The sequence below is a fragment of the Callithrix jacchus genome, chromosome 16 (assembly GCF_049354715.1).
Source record: "Callithrix jacchus isolate 240 chromosome 16, calJac240_pri, whole genome shotgun sequence".
Lineage (NCBI taxonomy): Eukaryota > Metazoa > Chordata > Mammalia > Primates > Cebidae > Callithrix > Callithrix jacchus.
The window spans coordinates 3,107,501-3,127,528 of record NC_133517.1 but is presented as its reverse complement, the minus strand read 5'-3'; the positions used below and the strand labels follow the sequence as shown (position 1 = coordinate 3,127,528).

Genomic DNA, 20,028 nt, shown 5'->3' with positions numbered 1-20,028 from the left:
ATTCATGTATTTGTTTTATAAAGCCAGGTAAACATTTTCCCGCTAATTTCAATACATACCCACACTAAAGAATAACAGTCTATTCACATATAGGTAAAAACAGTAAAGCTTGTTAAAGAGATGAAGAAATCATCATTCTTATTTAACTATTTTTGTCATGAAAAATAAGAAAGAAACAGACAATGGCCATATTTTACTTTTATGTTTTAGAGTGGAATCACAGAGTGAAGACAGGACAGCTGGAGGCGATCTGTTCTTCTTCAGCCATTGGGTGAGAAAAGCTCAATGTGAAGAAAAAATACCATTCAGCCAAAAAGGAAATTCAAGTTGTCATTTTTGAAGAGATTAGTTTCAAGAAAAAGTAGCCAGCAATGCAAGACACAGGCAAGAAAAGGAGAAACTGGCTACTCCTATCCATATAACCTATGAAACTTCTCAGGGTAGGTAGCATGGAATGAACATCAGAAAGAATGTTTTTGCCAGACTGGGGGCAGTGGCTCATGCCTTTAATCCCAGCATTTTGGGAGGCCGAGATGGGCAGATCACCTGAGGTCAGCAGTTGGAGAAATAATACTTTTCTTAATGTATCCAATTCAAGAGGCTCATTTAGTATTAAGCAATTTAATTGTTTTAAGTGTAATTCTAAACTTATCTAACATTGAACCCAAGGAAAACTATTTGCAAAGGAATATGCCAAATAATAAAATCATATTTTTCAGAAGATGATTTAAGTTCCCGAAATCTTGTTCCAAAACTTTGCAGCCCAAAATTTCAAAGGCTACCAGATGTGTATGTGCTATCTATCATCTGGCTACACAATGCAATCGAATTCACCAAGATCCATTATGCTACAAGTGATGTAAAACAGGAAGCAGCACATCACACCCATAAATTCAAAATGCGCCATCCTTGTCCTGGTGATTTCCCTCTTTGTTCATAACCTCTTCTTATGTTCATAAAACTTATCTGCTCGGCCAGGCGCAGGGGCTCACGCCTGTAATCCCAGCACTTTGGGAGGCCGAGGCAGGTGGATCACGAGGTCAAGAGATCGAGACCATCCTGGTCAACATGATGGTGAAACCCCGTCTCTACTAAAAATACAAAAAATTAGCTGGGCATGGTGGCACGTGCCTGTAGTCCCAGCTGCTCGGGAGGCTGAGGCAGGAGAATTGCCTGAACCCAGGAGGCGGAGGTTGCGGTGAGCCGAGATCGCGCCATTGCACTCCAGCCTGGGTAACAAGAGTGAAACTCCGTCTCAAAAAAAAAAAAAACTTATTTGCTCATGAATCATGATGCTCCTTCCCCAAAAGTCAAAGTCTTCATGTTTCAATACATCCCATTCAATTGTCAGTTTGATGCAAAGCAAATAGCAATAATACATAAAACACAAAGGTCTGCAGAGGTAGAATATATGTGAATAGATTCTATTGTTCCTTGAAAATATGCAAAAAAACATTTGATTTAATGAAGATATACGAATAACTTCTATTAAGGTGATTCATTGCAGCATTCATTTGTGAAGTGCTTTCTAAAAACTAGGTACTGTAGCTAGATACCAGAAATATACACAAATAAATTAAAACCATCTTCCATGGTCACACACAGTGGCTCATGCCTGTGATGCCAGCATTATGGGAGGCTGAGGTGGGAGGATTGCTTGAGGCCAGAAGCTTGAGACCAGCCTAGGCAACGTAGGAAGACCCTGTCTCTACAAAAAAAAATCTAAAAATTAGCCAGATGTGGTGGCATAGGCCTGTAGTAACAGCTACTGAGAGGCTGAGGCAGGAGGATTGCTTGAGCTCAGAAGTTCAAGTCTGCAGTAAACAATGATTGTGCCACTGAACTCCAGCCTGGGCAACAGAGTGAGATTCTGTCTCAAAAACAAAACAAAAACAATTCCTCCACATACAAAACCACCATCAACCATATATTATAGTGTAGTTGTAAAGTTTGCTTATAATCCACTGGAACTATCAATCATACTTACCATGTTTACTAGAATTTGAATTTATTTAGAATGGCCTAAATTTCCATAGCTAAACCTCAACATTAAGAAAAGTATGGAAGACAGCCAACTAGATGAAGCCAGGAAGCCCTTCTCCCACCAAGAGAAGCCAAAATATTGAAAAATCCATCACATTTTAAACAGATCTTTTGGGGGAAATACTGAGAGTTGATAGAGGGAAACACAGCCACTGAGGCTGAATAGGGTGGAAGCTGGGACGCCTGCACAGAGTCGCCAAGTGCCAAGACCAGTCCCTAGTCCTGATGAGGTCCTAACGAAGAGGTGAGTGAAGGGACTGCAGGACACCACACCCCCGTCATGGACCTCTGGGATCCTAGCTGCAAGAGCCATGACCCCCATAGATTTTTTTTTTTTTTGAGACAGAATCTTGCTCTGTCACCAGGCTAGAGTGGAATGGCACAATCTTGGCTCACTGCAATCTCCGCCTCCTGGGTTCAAGCAATTCTCCTGCCTCAACCTCCCGAGTAGCTGGGACTACAGGCGCACACCACCGCGCCTGGCTAATTTTTGTATTTTTTAGTAGGGACGGGGTTTCGCCATGTTGGCCAGGATGGTCTCGATCTTTTGACCTTGTGATCCACCCGACTTGGCCTCCCAAAGTGATGGGATTACAGGCGTGAGCCACCGCACCTGTCCAGATTTTTTTTTTTTTTTTGAGACAGAGTCCTCTGTCACCAAGCTGGAGTGCAGTGGCATGATCTCGGCTCACTGCAACCTTTGCTGCCCAGTTTCAAGCCATTCCCATGCCTCAGCCTCCTGAGTAGTTGTGAGTAGCTGGGACTACAGGCGTGCACCGCCACATCTGGCTAATTTTTTGTATATTAGTAGAGACGGGATTTCGTCATGTTGGCCAAGATGGTCTCAATCTCTTGACCTCATGATCCACCTACCTTAGCCTCCCAAAGTGCTTGGACTGCACCCAGTCCCCGATAGACATTTTAATTAGAAGGCAGAGGCAGAGCTTGAGCCTGCATTGAGCCCAGGTTTTACATGTACATGTGGCAACTCCAGCAAAATGTGACCCTAGAGCCCATGCCCCCAGCCTCTCCGCCTTGTTCTGCTGGGCTGGGATGCAGCAGGGATGTCTGCATGCTCCTTTGTCTCTGGACCCTCTCAAGGCCCCCACCTGGCTGCTTCCATAAGAGCATGCACACAACACAGCTTCCACTGCCCACCCTGAGTGCTTTGCCAGCACCCTGAAAGCACTACAGCTGTCCCAGTACCACCAGTGCTTGACCCCAAGGGGCTAAAGGACAAAACCATGGGGCCAATCCCAGCCCCCCAGGGTGCAGGCACACAGCTGAAGAATATCAAGCTGAGATCTGTGACCAGGGCTTGAAGAGGGGAGGAACCACCAATCTCAGAACACTGAGAAGAATGAGATGCAGATTTCCATTCTGGCAAAGGAGTTGGGTGTGCCTCCCTGCACAGGGCTGGTCTGCCAAGGGTGTGGCCTTTCTGTTAGCCACAGCTTCTGCCTTAAAGAGCTCCATGTCCTGAAACACCTGACAGCCCAGCAATCTGGGTGCAGAAGGCTTGAGACTAAGTGAGCTGATCAGGTCAGCTACAGGGCAGCCACCAGAAGGAGACCTAGTCAAGGGAGCACGAGCTGGGCAGTCCTCATAGCGATCTGCTGGGCAAAAATACTCAAGCTGTGGGCACTACACCAGCTGCATACCCAAAACAACTCTACCATGCCCAGGGGTCCTCTGCCCTTGACCTTCTTTGTGATATGTCTATGGGTGGCAACATACCACCCACCGTATATTGTCACCCATAGATATATCACAAAGCACGAAGGACCAGTGTGCCCCTAGGGAGCTGCGAGTCTCCCAATAACCTAACCTTTGGCTTGGGCTCCCCTTAATAGTAGGGGTAGCACAGCCTGTCAGGGCCTCCTTAGGCCTAAGAAAATGTAGGTGTGTCAACAGTGACTAGAGGGGGAGGTCCCCCAAGGTGCAAAAATAGACTTGGCAAGGAGGTATATCTCTCACTCCCTGTGTCCCCCACCCCAGTGCAGTGTAGCAAACAAGAACAAGCTGAAATGAAAAAAGAACAGCTGAGGAAGAGTCTGTGAGCCCTTACTCTTAAGCACCATCTACTGAATTGCAGCCCAAATTACACCACCAAACAAAAATCATTTCAGCCCATATCACCCGTGAAACACAATGCAAGAATCTAGCCACAAATTAAGTTCCCGCAGAGATGCCTGATATTCAGAAGGCATACAGAAACAAAGTCATTCAACTATATTCAACATACGCCACAGTCAAACCCTCAAGGGAAACAAGGAACATAAAAACAAAAACCCCATACAAATGACAGCAACCTCAAAGAGATAAAGGAACACCAGCCCTCTGGAATGAGTAAGAATCAGTGCAACAACTCCAGCAATTAAAAAAGTCAGAGCATCTTATTACTTCCAGATGACTGTGACAGCTCCCCAGCAATGGAGTCGGAGCGTCTTATTACTTCCAGATGACTGTGACAGCTCCCCAGCAATGGAGTCAGAGTGTCATTACTTCCAGATGACTGCAACAGCTCCCCAGCAATGGGTCCTAACCAGATTGAAATGCCTAAAAAGACAGACTTCGAATTCAGAATCTGGATAGCAAGGAAGCTCAACAGGATAAAGAGAAAGTTGAACCCTAACCCAAGGAAGCCAATAAAATGACCCAGTAGTTGAAAGATAATGTAGACATTTTAAGAACGAACAAAACTGAACGTCTGGAAATGAAAAATTCACTACATGAATTTCATAATACAGTTGGAAGCATTAACAACAGAACAGGTCAAGCTGAAGAAAGAATCTCAGAGCTCAAAAACTGGTTCTTCAAATCAACCTGGTTAGATAAAAAGAAAGAAAAAATAATTAAAAAGAAGTAATAAAATCTCTGAAAAATATGAGATTATATAAGGAGACCAAACCTACAATTCGTTGGCATTCCTGGGAGAAAATGAAGAAGAGTGAACAACTGGGAAAACATATTTGAGAATATAGACCACAAAACTTTCCATGATACTGCTAGAGACATCAGCATGCAAATTCAAGAAATTCAGAGAATCCCTGTGAGATATTATACAAGATGCCCCAAGACACATAGTCATCAGATTTTGTGAAGTCAACATGGAAAAAAACAAAAACAAAAAACTGTAAAGGAATCTCAGCAGAAACCTTGCAAGCCAGAAGAAATTGGGGACCTATTGTTAACATATTTAAAGAAAAGAAATTCCAACCAAGAATGTCATATCCAGCCAGACTAAACTTTATAAGTGAAGGATAAATAAAATTCTTCCCAGACAAGCAAATGCTAAGGGAATTGGTTACCACTAGAACAGCCTTATAAGAGAACCTTTAGGGAGTTCTAGACATGAAAATAAAAGAATGATGCCTACCACCGAGATATAATTAAGTATAGCCCATAAATAAACCCTGTAAAGCAACTACACCATCAAGCCTACCAAACAACCAGCTGAACAACAAGACCAGAACATCACATATCACTATTACTCTTGACTTTAAATAGTCTAAATGGCCCATTTAAAGTGCACAGAGCTGCAAGTTGGATTTTTAAAAAGACCCAATCTTTTGCTGTCTTCAACAGACTCATCTCACATGTAATGACATTCAACGTAAAGGGTGGAGAAAGATTGCTTATGCAATTGGAAAAGAAAAAGGGAAGAAGGTTGCTATTCTTATATAAGATAAACCAGACTTTAAGCCATAAATTATAAAACATAAAAGGACAAATAAGGGCATTACATAATGATAACGATTTCATCAAGAAGACAAATCCCTCCCAGCACTTTGGGAGGCCGAGGCGGGTGGATCACGAGGTCAGCAGATCGGGACCATCCTGGTCAACATGGTGAAACCCCGTCTCTACTAAAAATACAAAAAATCAGCTGGGCATGGTGGCGCGTGCCTGTAATCCCAGCTACTCGGGAGGCTGAGGCAGGAGAATTGCCTGAACCCAGGAGGCGGAGGTTGCAGTGAACTGAGATCGCGCCATTGCACTCTAGTCTGGGTAACAAGAGCAAAACTCCATCTCAAAAAAAAAAAAAAAAGAAGACAAATCCAGAACTTAAATTCCACACGTGCTCAACTGGACTTGACAGATAGCTATAGAACGCTTTATCCAATAATAACAAAATATACGTTCTTCTCATCTGTACATGGAAGATGACCACATACTTAGCCATAAAGTAAGTCTCAGTAAGTGCAGAAACATCAAAATCACAGCAACCATACTCTCAGACCACAGTGTAATAAAAATAATAATGAATAGCAAGAATATCTCTCAAAAAAATGAAAATTAAACAACTTACCCCTGAATGACTTTTGGATAAACAACAAAATTAAAACAAAAATCAAAAAATTATGTGAAATTCATGAAAATAGAGGCACAACATACCAAAATCTCTGGAATGCAGCAAAAGCAATGTTAAGAGGAGAGTTTATAAAGCTAAATGCCTATATGAATAAGTTAGGAAAGATCTCAAATTAACAGTCTAGAGAAACTAAAAAATCACTAGAATAAACTAACCCCAAAGAGAAGCAGAAGAAAAAAATTTAACTGACTGGACACAGTAGCTCAAGCCCGTGACCCCAATACTTTGGGAGACTGAGGCAAGAGGACTTTTTGAGTCCAGGAATCTGAGACCAATCTAGGCAATTTAGCAAGACCCTACACTACAAAAAGTGAAAGTATTAGCTGAGTGTGCTGGCCTGCACCTGCAGTCTCAGCTACTCAGGAGGCTGAGGTGGAATGATCGCTTGAGCCTGGGTGGTCAAGGCTGCAGTAAGCCATGATTGCACCAGTGTCATCTAGCCTGGGTGACAGAGTGAGATGCCATCTCTATTTTTTTAATCAATTTTTAAAAATGAAATAACTAAAATCAGAGCAGAACTACATGAAACTGAGACACAAAATCCATACAAAAAATCAACGAAACCAAAACTTGGCTATTTGAAAGGATAAACAAGATTGACAGAACATTAGCGGATTAACAAAGAAAAAAGAGATGATCCCAATAAGCACAATCAGAAATGATGAAGATGATACCACAACAGTTCCCCGGAAATATAGAAGACCCAGAGAGACTGTTATGTATACCCCTATGCACACAAGCTAAAAAAATCTACAGGAAATGGATCATTCCCATAAGCATATAACATCCCAAATTAAACTGGGAAGAAATGAAACCCCGAACACATAAATAATGAGTTCTGACACATTGACACAGGGAGAGAAACATCACACACCAGGGCCTGTGGGGGGTGGGGGGCTAGAGGAGGAATAGCATTAGGAGAAGTACCTAATGTAGATGACGGCTTGATGGGTGCAGCAAGCCACCATAGTGTGTGCATAACTATGTAACAAACATGCACGTTCTGAACATGTATTCCAGAACTTGAGGTAAAAATAATAATAATAATGAGTTCTGAAATTGCATAAGTAACAAAAATCCTTCCAATCAAAAAAGCCTTGGACTACATGGATTCACAGCCAAATTTTACCTGACATACAAAGAAGAGCTTGTGTCAATTCTATTGAAGCTATTCTAAAATAAATCAAGGAAGAAGACTCCTCCTTAGCTCATGCTATGAAATGAACATCATCCTGATACTAAAATCTAGCAGAGACACGACAACAAAAAAAGGGAAACCGTGGGCCAGTATCCCTGATGAACATAAATCCAAAAATCCTCAACAAAATGCTAGAAAACTGAGCCCAGCAGACATCAAAAGGTTAATTTACCATGACCAAGTAGGCTTTCTTCCTGAGATACAAAATTGGTTCAACATATGCAAATCAATACACCTCATTCACCACATAAACAGAATGTTTTTTAATTAAATGATCATCTCAGTAGATGTGGAGAAAGCTTTCAATAAAGTTCAACATTCCTTCATGATTAAAAAAAATCCTCAACAAACTAGACATCAAAGGAATGTACCTCAAAATAATAAGAGCCATCAATTGCAAACCCACAGCTGATACCAAACTGAATGGGCAAAAGCTGGAAGCATTCCCCTTGACAACCAGGACAAGACAAGGATGCCCGCTTTCACCACTCCAATTCAACATGGTACTGGAAGTCTTAGCCAGAGCAATCAGGTAAGAGAGATAAACAAATGACATCCAAATAGGAGAAGAAAACGTCAAACTACCTCTATTTGCTGATGATATTCTATACCATGAAAACCCCAAACACTTCACCAAAACCTCCTAGAACTGATAAAGAACTTCAGTAAATTTTCAGGATACAAAATCAATGTACGAAAAATAGTAGCATTTATATACACCAATAATGTTCAAGCTGAAAGCCACATCAAATATGTAATCCCATTTACAATAGCCACAAAAAGAAAAAAGACCTAGGAATATATCTAACCAGGTAAGTGAAATATCGCTATAAGGAGAACTGCAAAACATTGCTGAAAGAAGCGACAGATGACAGCAATAAATAAAAAAGCATTTTATGCTCATAAGTTGGAAGAATCAATATTGTTCAAATAGCCGTACTGCTCAAGGCAATTTACAAATTAGGTGCTTTTCCTATCAAACCACCAATGTCATTTTTCACAGATTTATAAAAAAACTCTACTAAAATTTATATGAAACACAAAAAGAGCCTGACTAGCTAAAGGAATCCTAAGCGAAAAGAACAAAGCGGGAAACATCACATTATCCAACATCAAAGTATTCTACAAGGCTACACTAAGCGAAACATGATGCTGGTACAGAAACAGAAACATAGATGAACAGAACATAATAGAGACCCCAGAAATCAAACGACACCTCTTCCGCCATCTGATATGGTGGAAGGTCAACAGAAATAAGCAATGGAAAAAGGACTCCCTATTCAATCATTGGTGCTGGGAGAACTGGCTATACATATGCAGAAAGATAAAACGAGACACCTATATATCACCATATACAAAAATCAACTCAGACTGTATTAAAGACTTAAATATAAGGCCTCAAACTGTAAACATCTTAGAAGAAAGCCTAAGAATGACCCTTCTCAACATCAGTCTTGGCCAAGAATTTATGGCTAAGTCCTCAAAGCAATTGCATGAAAACAAAAATTGGCAAGTGAGACCTAATTAAACTAAAGAGCTCCTTTGCAGCCAGATAAAGTATCCACAGAGTAAACAGACACTTACAGTCTGGGAGAAAGTATTCACAAACTATGCATCTGACAAAAGCTTAATACCCAGAGTCCACAAGGATCTTAAAGAAATCAACAAATGATAGACTGGATTGGAAAAATGTGGCACATATACACCATGGAATATTATGCAGCAATCAGAAATGATGAGTTTGTGTCATTTGTAGGGACATGGATGAATCTGGAGAACATCATCCTCAGCAAACTGACACAAGAACAGAAAATGAAATACCACATATTCTCACTCATAGGCGGGTGATGAAAAATGAGAACACATGGACACAGAAAGGGGAGTACTAAACACTGGGGTCTATTGGGGGGAAAACGGGAGGGCCAGTGGGAGGGGGAGGTGGGGAGGGATAGCCTGGGGAGAAATGCAAAATGTGGGTGAAGGGGAGAAGCAAAGCAAAGCACACTGCCATGTGTGTACCTACCCAACTGTCTTGCATGCTCTGCTCATGTACCCCAAAACCTAAAATCCAATAAAAAATTAAAAAAAAAAAAAAAACGAAATCAACAAACAGAACACAAATCAGCTGAGGAAGGACGGGAACAGACACTTCTCACAGAAAGGCATGCAGACAGCCTCCCAACCTCTGAAGAAAAGGCTCATCGTCACTAATCATCAGAGAAATGCAAATCAAAACCACAACAAGATACCATCTAGCAATTGTCAGAATGGCTTTCATTAAAAAGTCAAAAAATAACAGGTCTTGTTGGGGCTGCAGAGAAAAGCTAATGCTTCTACACTGTTTGAAATGTGGATTCGTTCAGTCACTGTGGAGAGTGGTTTGGAGATTTCTCAAAGAAGTAAAAGTTGAGCTATCATCCAACACAGCAACCTCATTACTGGATACCTGAAGGAAAATAAATCCTTCTACTAGAAAGACACTATTCACAATAGTAAAAACATAAAACCAACAGACGTTCCCATCAGATTAATGGACAGAATAAAGAAAATGTGTTACATGCACACCTTGGAATACTATGCAGCCATAAAAAAGAAAGGAATCATGTTCTTTGCAACATCCCTGAATGCAGTTGAAGGGCATTATCCTAAGTGAACTAATGCAGGAACAACAAAGCAAATACTGCATGTTCTTATTTGTGAGTGGGAACTAAACATTGGGTACACATGGACATCAAGATGGAACACTAGACACTAGGGAATACATAACGAAGAGGTAGGGAGAGAGATAAGGATTGAGAAACTACCCGTCAGTTACTATGCCCACTTCTCGGGTGACGGTTCGGTTGTATTCCAACCTCAGCCTCATGCAATACCTTTGTAACGAGCCTGCACTTGTACCCCCAGAATATACAATAAAAGTTGAAAAAGAAATAGAAAAGTATGGTTGGTTTTTAAGTCTCTTTCCACCAAGTCGTTGTCTTGCTCAACATCTTCTAATGGTTCTCAAAGCTCATATATGGAAAGCCAAAGTGACTGACTTTTCCAATATTATGCAATCTTTTTCTATTTCTCCTCAGGGTGAAACCTTAACTCTCACAAATATGCTCCACACACTTTCCTGAAACTAACCTTCATTTATTTTCCTTCTGAGCTTTTGATGATTCTTTCCTCAACCTGGAAGGTTTCTCTCATCTTTGAATCTATTCAGTTATTTAAAAATTACTTATGAAGTCCTGGCAATGATTTCATTATTCTACTGAGGAGTATAAAGGATCTCTAAAATTATCTTGACAATCATCACTAATCATCAGAGAAATGCAAAACTAAACCACAATAAGACACCATCTAGCACTCAACAAAATGGCTTTCATTAAAAAGTCAAAAAATAACAGGTCTTGTTGAGGCAGCAGAGAAAAGCTAATGTTTTCTAAAATGTGTTTAAATTATAATTTTAAAAAGGGGTTTTTATGAAATTAATTCTTGGCAATAAGTGTAGATTGTGTTTTTTTTATGTGATCAATGTTGTTAAGTGTTCTATAGTTGCTTGAAAAGATAGGATGGTTGAGCTTTATATGTAGCAGATATCGTCAGTGTTCTAAGCTGTGTTTAGAATTTGCTACTAATTTTTGTTCCTAATCTTTCTGGAAAAGCAGTATTAAATAACATTAGGAGAAATATCTAATGCAGGTGACAGGGGGATGGATGCAGCAAACTACCATAGCATATGTATATCTATGTAACAATCTTGCAAGATCTGCACACGTACCCAAGAACATAAGGTAAAATAAAAAAAATTCTCACTATAATTGGATTTATGTCAATTCATCCCTGTAATTTCTCAATCTTGTTTTATTCTTCAGCAGCTATTTTGTTAGGTATATAAAGGTTCATGAATTTTAAATTCAGGTGAATTGCATTTTTTATTAAGTACGATCTAATGATACGCGATTACACTATAATATTCTTACATCATCCTTATCTTGATCAGTGTAACTTGGTCGATACATTTGCATACCTATCAACCTTCCACCTCTCAGTATCATAATGTTTCAGACATACCTATTGTAAATAGCAGATAGCTGAATTTTAAAATTCAATATTCCATCTTTCAATAGACTATTGTTTTCACGAACGTATTTAAATTTATTTCTGATGAGCTGTTTTATGCTTTCTCTTTCCCAAGCCTTTTCTCTGCCTTTTAAATCTATCCCTGCTTCCCTTTTGTGGATTGATCCAGTCTTCTTGATTGATTACAGCAATTATGTGAGTGAATCTCCTACTTGATAAAGGGTGTTGGGAAAACTGGCTAGCCATGTGCAGAAAACTGAAACTGGACCCCTTTCTTACACTGTGCACAAAACCTAACTTGATATGGATTAACGACTTAAACTTAAGACCTAGAACCATAAAAAGCCCAGAAGAAAACCTAGGTACTACCATTCAGGACATAGGCATGGGCAAAGACTTCCTGACTAAAACACCAAAAGCAATGTCAATAAAAGCCAAAAATGACAAATGGGATCTCATTAATCTAAAGAACTTCTCCACAGCAAAAGACACTATCATCAGTGTGAACAGACAACCTACAGAATGGGAGGAAAACTTTGCAATCTATCCATCTGACAAAGAGCTAATACCCAGAATCTACAAGGAACTTAAACAAATTTACAAGAAAAAAAAACAAACAACCCCATCAAAAAGTGGATGAAAGATATGAACAGACACTTTGCAAAAGAAGACACTTATGCAACCAAAAAAATATGAAAAAGGGCTCATCAGCACTGGTCATTAGAGAAATGCAAATCAAAACCACAATGAGATACCATCTCACGCAAGTTAGAAAGATGATCACATTTAACTTTTTAAAAGACTGTTAGCACTATTTAATTTTATACTCATGGGTTTTGGGACTCAATTACAGCAATCATGTGAGTGAATCTCCAAGACACTGAATTATCACACACATTGGTTTTATGTTTTGTCAAGCAGTCCCCTGAGCATTAAATAAATGACTAGCCTTTTAAATAATTTTGCATGTCATTTGTTGCCAGTTTACTTAAATAATCCATACTGATTTACCATAGGAAAGTTGCAATGTCAACTATGAAGTAGCAGTTTAGATCTGAAATAACTTAGTGAGGCCATATCAAATTATATTCAGCTTTAAAACAAACTGGTTTGTTATCAATTCCAACATCTCATTCTAGAAATAATACAGAATGAGTTTAGTCAGTTTCAGAAACACTGAGGTCGGAAATGTGTAAGTTTTAAGGAAAAGGATTTTAGATAGCTTGAGCAAGTAAAAAGATGACAGTTAAAAGGCATTTGATCTTTAAGAAACTCTGATAATTTTAGTAATTTCTTCTCTAGGTAAAGGAATTGAATTGAGTTTAAAATATTACTGAAATCAGAAAGAGAATCACAATGCATGTCCATGCTCAGTATTACTTGTTGTGTATCCAAATAATCTCAGGTTTGGGATTTCCTTCTGCCCGGCAGGTGAAATAGACAGTATTTCCTGATGGTACCTCCACATCCTGGGGCTCAAAAGTAATTCGGGGGCTCTCTGCAACAAAATAATTATTATTATATTTTTCAAAGATATAAAAGTATGGCCTTCTAAGATGTCAAGAAAGAGATATAGACAATTTAAATTTATTTCTACATTAAAATGTTACACATCAAGCTGCATTTACCCAGTAATATATGTACCAGGTTAAACATTAGACATGTATTTGACTTAAACTTTAGAAGTTTGAAAGATTGACTGCACAAGGGAATCTCCATTGAAGTAAGTTAAGTCCGTTTTTCTGTGCTTTTATTTCCAGGAGCTCAATACAACCATATTTATGGAAGGAGTTTGCTTTTATAGGTCAATTTTTCAAACCACATACTTAAATTGAGCTTGCAATTTTGCAGGCACTGTTTCTATACAATTAGCCATCTAAGCACCCAACCACCCACTTTACACAATTTATAAGGAGTGATATGTCTAGACTGCAAACATGGTTGAGCAAAATTCTTGTCTGTATAAATGAATTATTCCATCTTCAATAATAATGGAATGATAAAACATAAAAACACTTAAATTATTTAAAGAAGAAGATGGAGTGATTGATTATGTAATGAATTGGGTAATATTAATGAACTTAAATTATAGAACAATGTACAAAAGAGACTTTTAATTTTCCATTGTTTCACCTAATTATTTTTAAACCTTTCTAAATAACAAAACTCTTCCTTTTTTAAGTGCATTATTTGAAATTTCATGTCATTAACTATGACTGTTATGTCTGTAGAACATTCTGTAGATATTTAGTAATCTTGCCTACTTCCTTAAAAGTCCATATAATCAATAACTTGGCTTTATTCTTTTTAGAAAAATAATTTTATCCATTTGTGCATTTTTTAAAATAATTCAACATCAGTTATGTGCCAGACAAAGCACTAGGAGTAGCGATGAAACAGTGATTAAAACAGACAAGGTCTCTGTACCCAGGGGTCAACATGGTGAAACACCGTCTCTACTCAAAATACAAAAAAATTAGCTGGCGCCTGCCTATAATCCCAGCTACTCAGGAGGCTGAGGCAGGAGAATTGCCTGAACCCAGGAGGCGGAGGTTGCGGTGAGCTGAGATCGCGCCATTGCACTCCAGCCTGGGTAACAAGAGTGACTCCTTCTCAAAAAAAAAAAACAAAAACAGACAAGGTCTCTGTACCCAGGGGTTTACAGTTTCATTGGAGCAATTGAAAATAAACATACACACACACACACATATACACACACACATACACATAGACACATACACACACACATACACATACACACACATACACACACACATACACACACATACACACACACATACACGCACACATATACACACACATACACATACACACAGACACATACACACACACATACACATACACACACATACACACACACATACACATACACACATACACACACACATACACGCACACATATACACACACATACACACAGACACACACACATACACACAGACACACACACATACACACACACACAAATACATATTAACATATGTGACAAATGCTTAGATGGAAAATAAACAATGTTTTGATGGATTATAAAAAGGGACCTGATTCTGTATGAAAGAATAGGTAGGCCAGTGAAAAGGGGGTTTAAATGAAGGCTTTCCCTGTAATTCATATTTAAGAAGAGGACCATTAAAAGAATTGGAATCAGAATATTGTAGTCAGGAAACACAGCACGTGAAAAGTCCTTGGATTGAAGAAAGGCTTATGAACTTCCAAGAATGAAGCACACTGAGGTGGCTCGACACTGAGAAGAGAAAGAGTAAGTGATTGAGGAGTACAGTGAAGCTGGGAAACACCGTATAAAATGGGTCAGCCACATGAAGAACTCTGTGCTTCTGTTTAAGGTAGGAACCTGCGTAAGGGTTATGGGTCAAAACATGATGTAATAAGATGTGCTTTTAAACAATTTTCCAAAACATAAAGGAGCAAGAAAAATGAAAGCTGGAATATCAGTTAAGATGGAAAAGAGTCCAGCAAAACTTGACTATGGTTTGAACTAGAAGTAGTAAAGATGAGAGTTACGGATAAGCTTGAGAATTTTTTGGCAGTAAAGACCAACTCCACTTTCTTCTCAATTTGAGTAGAAATGAATTATATTGATATGATTTTTAATTACCTGCTTAGAGAAATTCAAACAATGGCTTTCCAATGAGAGAGTGGAAAGCAAATTTCGGCTATAATTACAACAATCATGTGAATGAATCTCCAAGACACTGAATTATCACAGACACACACACACACACACACACACAGATATTCAGTTATTTCTATTTAAACCTATATATAGTAATAGAGACATATTCTTATATTCACATGAAAAGCTTTAAGTTCAAGTCAAATAATACTGTAAGCAGCCATAAATTATTTAGGTAAAGCCTATTGCTTTAGTAAGGTTATCAGAATATGACCATATGCTTATTAAATCCAAGGTTTGCATTATTTAAAAATTTACAGAGAAATGGTAAAACCGATATTAATTATTTTGGTCATATTCATGGTCCCATTATACATTTAAAAAATCAATTACTGGGTGTGCTGAAAGGCTTTCTCAGCACCTACTATTAGCAAGATTGGATTTAAAGTTGAAAACCCTAAATTATTGATTATGAACACTGTCAGATACCGAGGAATAGGTGGAGGTTTTAATGATGGACACCACTTCTGGTGACCTTGTTGAAAATCGGCTTTCTCAATATTCCTCCTCTGAAGTTATGGGAATTAGATTAAGTGTTCCTCAAAGACTCTCTCAGCTCTTACAGTTTATGTTGATAAAAACTTCTTTAAATGAAAATGCAGCTGATGGAAAGGAAATTGGCCATACTTTTATCACATTCCTAACAAACACTTCCAGATAACACACTCTTCTAAAATGCAATACTGTATAATAAACCTTTACAGAAAGAGAGTAAATGAGAGATATTTCTATCTTATGCACACATCGAAATTTACATACGGCAATTGAACTCCTCGACTGTTACTGAAGCAACTGCTCGCCCACGGAGTCTCCTGGGGTATTCACAGGTGGCCGCAGCCTGGGTGTGTCCGTGATGGGCATAGCCTTGTAAAAGCTCCCCCAGCCACATCAGATCACAGTCACAAAGCAGGGTGTTGGAATCCAGACGCCTAGGCATGCAGGCAAGAGGCACAACTGTTAAAAGGGACTGTTCATTTCTGTGACGAACCTTTTGAGTAGTAACATTTAATTTCCTCGGATTTACCTTGTCTGTTACATTTTTGACTCTAGGATTTCTACTAACAAATAAACAGATTTTAATAATCACTTACCTCGTTGCATCTCTTCAGAGCAGACACATTTTCATATGAACAATGTTTCTGAGAAGCCACTCTAACTGGAAAAGCAGCTTCCCCCAATGTGCTCTACGTCTATTATAAATAAATAATTGTGAGATAAAATGAATCCTTATTTGTTTTAGAGAAATGTAGAGTTAAAGCTGTAAGTATGGGCAGTTGCACTGACTCATGCCTTTAATTCAAGTACTTTGGGAGGCCCAGGCAAAACGGTTCCTCCAGGCCAGCAGTTTGAGACCAGCCTGGAAATCCTAGCGAGGCTTCATCTCCACAGATAAACATTTACTTTAATTTCTTTATAGTCTTATATAGAAAGATATACCTATATCTTTACCCTAGATTCAGAGGGTACATGTGCACGTTTGTTACCTGGGTACACTGCATGATGCTGGGGTTTGGGGTACTATTTAGCCCATCACCAATGTACTGAACATAGTACTCGGTAGTTTTTCAACCCTCACCCCCACCCTCCCTTCCACTGGGTACTAGTAGTCCCCAGCATCTATTGTTGTCATCTTTATGACTGTAAGTACCCAGGGTTTAGCTCCCACTTATAAGTGGGAACATACGGTGTTTGGTTTACTGTTCCTTCATTAACTCAGGATAATGGCCTTTATTTGTATCCATGCTGAGCAAAGGATATGATTTCATTCTCTTTTACGGCTGTGTCTACAGTTTCTTTTTAATTGGCCAGGTATGGTGGCCCCCGCCTGTAGCCCCAGCTACTTGGGAGGCTGAGATGGGAGAATCACTCAAGCCCAGGAGCTGGAGGCTGCAGTGAGCTATCAAGGCACCACTGCACTACAGCCTGGGCAACAGAGTGAGATCCTCTCCCCAAAAACAAAAGCAAACAAAAAAAGCTGTAAGTACTGAAGTGTCACAGTTAGGTTTGTTGATGTGTCACAGAACAGGGAAGCCGTGATGTGGTGGTGGCGGTGGCATTTCAGTATTTTTGCATTACTCAGAAAACTGGCAGAAGCTTTGCTGCTGAAAGGAGGCTTATGAACGTGATGTGTGACCCACGCAGCGCCCCCAGGAGGCTGGCTCTTCCCTTTGTAAACTCCTCCCCATCGCTATGGATAGGCGTGTGTTCTCTGTGTTTCCATTTGCCCGACAGGACAGAAGCCAAGCTTGCTTTTCTTTATTCTGCTCAAAGTCCCAGTTAGAAGGTCCCCTCTGGAACTGTCACTTGCGACTGTAACAGAAAAGTGATGGCTCTTTTCATTTCTTTATGGTGTTTCCTAATCCAGGCACACAAGTCACTCATTTTTGCCAAGTTTTACTATACTTCACTAATTCTGTCTAGCATATTGTTCCTCATGAAGTAAAATAGATCGCCAAAGAGATTTATGGTATATACCTCCATTCTTGCCAAAAGACGTGCAGCAAAAACGTACAAAAATGATTAATACTTTTTTCATTTTTCCCAATGGGTTAAACAGGGAGCTTTTGCTGAGTGGAATTCATAACTCTGTCTATGGTGGCAGTCAGGTCACACTCTATGCAAGAAAGTCCAGCAATGAAAGAGTAATGTGAACGTATTTATGACTGGTGTGAGATTGCCTCAGCCTGATTGTGAGAAGTAGCATCCTATGTGACTGGGGGAGAATACAAAATGCCATAATTTTAATGACTTTTACTGAAAATTATTCATGCACTGAAAGTCCTTACAAACACGGGAATACAAACACACAAACACAAATTAAATCTTAAGATATCAGTTTGCAAGTAAAAAAATCGCCTAGGTGTGTTAATTTAGAAATTTGCATCAGTATCACATTACTGGAACAGGTAAACCTGAAAATAAAGAAATGGTGCTATTTCCCAGATTTACAAATAAAGCACTTCTAAAATGAATACATTTTAATAAATTTAAGAAAGATTTATTATCTGACAGTTTTATAAAATGTTCTGCAGATTGATAAGATTAATTTTTATAGCTGTATCTAAATTTTATTATATTACCTGAAAATCATAGTTATATTTAGTAGCTTTAAATTGCTAAATAAAGGGGGGAAATGCACTTATCGAAAAGTTAGTTAATCATATAGACATGATTTGGTTCGTGTTTCCAAAAAGACTTCACAGTAATGTGAGAAAAGAAAGCCATGGCTATAGCAGGGAATTCCGTCAGCCTTGTCCGGAGGGAGGTGTAAGTCGTAAAACTCAACTGGTGCTTGTTCGGGGAGCCCTGTTGGTTCCCTTGGCCCTGGCTGTGCCTTGTCACTGACTGATTTGTTATACCAGCTACGTAGCTATGAAACATCTATTTGAGCAGTACTACGTTCAACGTTCACTTTTATATTTTGAGTTTAATTTCCGGTAACTTTATTAAAATTATTTTTTAATTTCTGGTAAATTTATTAGAAAAGAATGAACAGTCATTAAACATGAAGGAGTAAGTTCACGCTTCGGCATCACCACGATGTACCTCTAAGTTGAACATAAGCAAGGATGTGAGTACACATCTCCTGGGAGCATCCCGAGCATGGCCGCCTCACTGTGCAATTGCCCCATTTCCCAGAGGTCATCACTGCTTCCTCATCGCCCTCCTTCAGGCAGTCCACAGTCAAACCTTCCCTTATGCAACCTCATGCTGTGTGTTTTGATAAAAACTGAGCACAAGGTTTCATTTCTAATTATTATTTTCAACCTAAGATATTCATCCATACTGGAGATGCAAAACACTGAAGAAAATGATGGAAGGAAACAGATTTCCACCTTTTATGTTTGGAAAATAATCTAGTAGGAGAATTACACTTTTATGTGATGATCTGAGGAATCTTTAGAATAATTTTCAAATTTATCATGGGAAAACATTTTCAAAATGCTGCCTATAATTTAGAGCCATAGATATTGAAAACTAAGAAGCAATAGAGTAAATCAGTAAGGTGGTTCTTATGAATCTTTATTAGACTATATTAAATATTAAGTACACTATGTTTAAAATCATTATCATTTGACTGTTCTCCATTTTGAAAGTGCTCTTACATCAAATATGATATCAAGTATAATAGATAAACGCCCCGCTGATGGTGTTCAGTCAAGAATCACAGCACTAAAATAGTTACTCACTTGGATATATTCTGTGCTCAGCGAAAAATTCCAAAGGAAAAAGGGGGTGCCAGGTAAATTAATCTTTTCTATTTGAAAACAGAGAAATGCATCACTTGAACTTACACAATCCCTTTCACTTAAAGATCCAAAAATACTTTTAAAAGGGCAGTGTATTGATTTTTACAGTTCACTTGTGAGAAGTGTGGTTAGTTAGAAAGGCTATGGGACAGACGGAGCACTCAGCATCAGGTGACCTTCAAAGTGCCGCACCTGGAGTCAAGGGCAGAGTTCTCACTGGGGTCTGTGCCCTCACATACTGTTAGTGAGTGAACACTCCTCGGCTGAAAAACTTCATGTTGAAGGTGGATTTATTTAACAGTAGGTGTAGCCCTCTATCACTCTCCCATGTTCTGTTCTCATCTAAACTGTAGCCTGAATAGGACACAAGTTGAGGATTTGG

General features: G+C 39.0%; 1 protein-coding gene across 2 annotated transcripts in view; it reads right to left on the bottom strand.

Annotated features, from left to right (window-relative positions):
• Positions 1–20,028, bottom strand: part of PXDNL (peroxidasin like) — a 513,916-nt gene that overhangs the window by 175,096 nt on the left and 318,792 nt on the right. For both annotated transcript variants that reach the window (XM_035277673.3, XM_002758891.6), the window contains exons 7-8: positions 16,156–16,325; positions 13,065–13,182 (exon numbers count right to left, since the gene is read on the bottom strand). In XM_035277673.3, the coding sequence (XP_035133564.3) occupies positions 13,065–13,182; positions 16,156–16,325 (288 nt within the window). The remainder of the gene's footprint in view (positions 1–13,064; positions 13,183–16,155; positions 16,326–20,028) is intronic.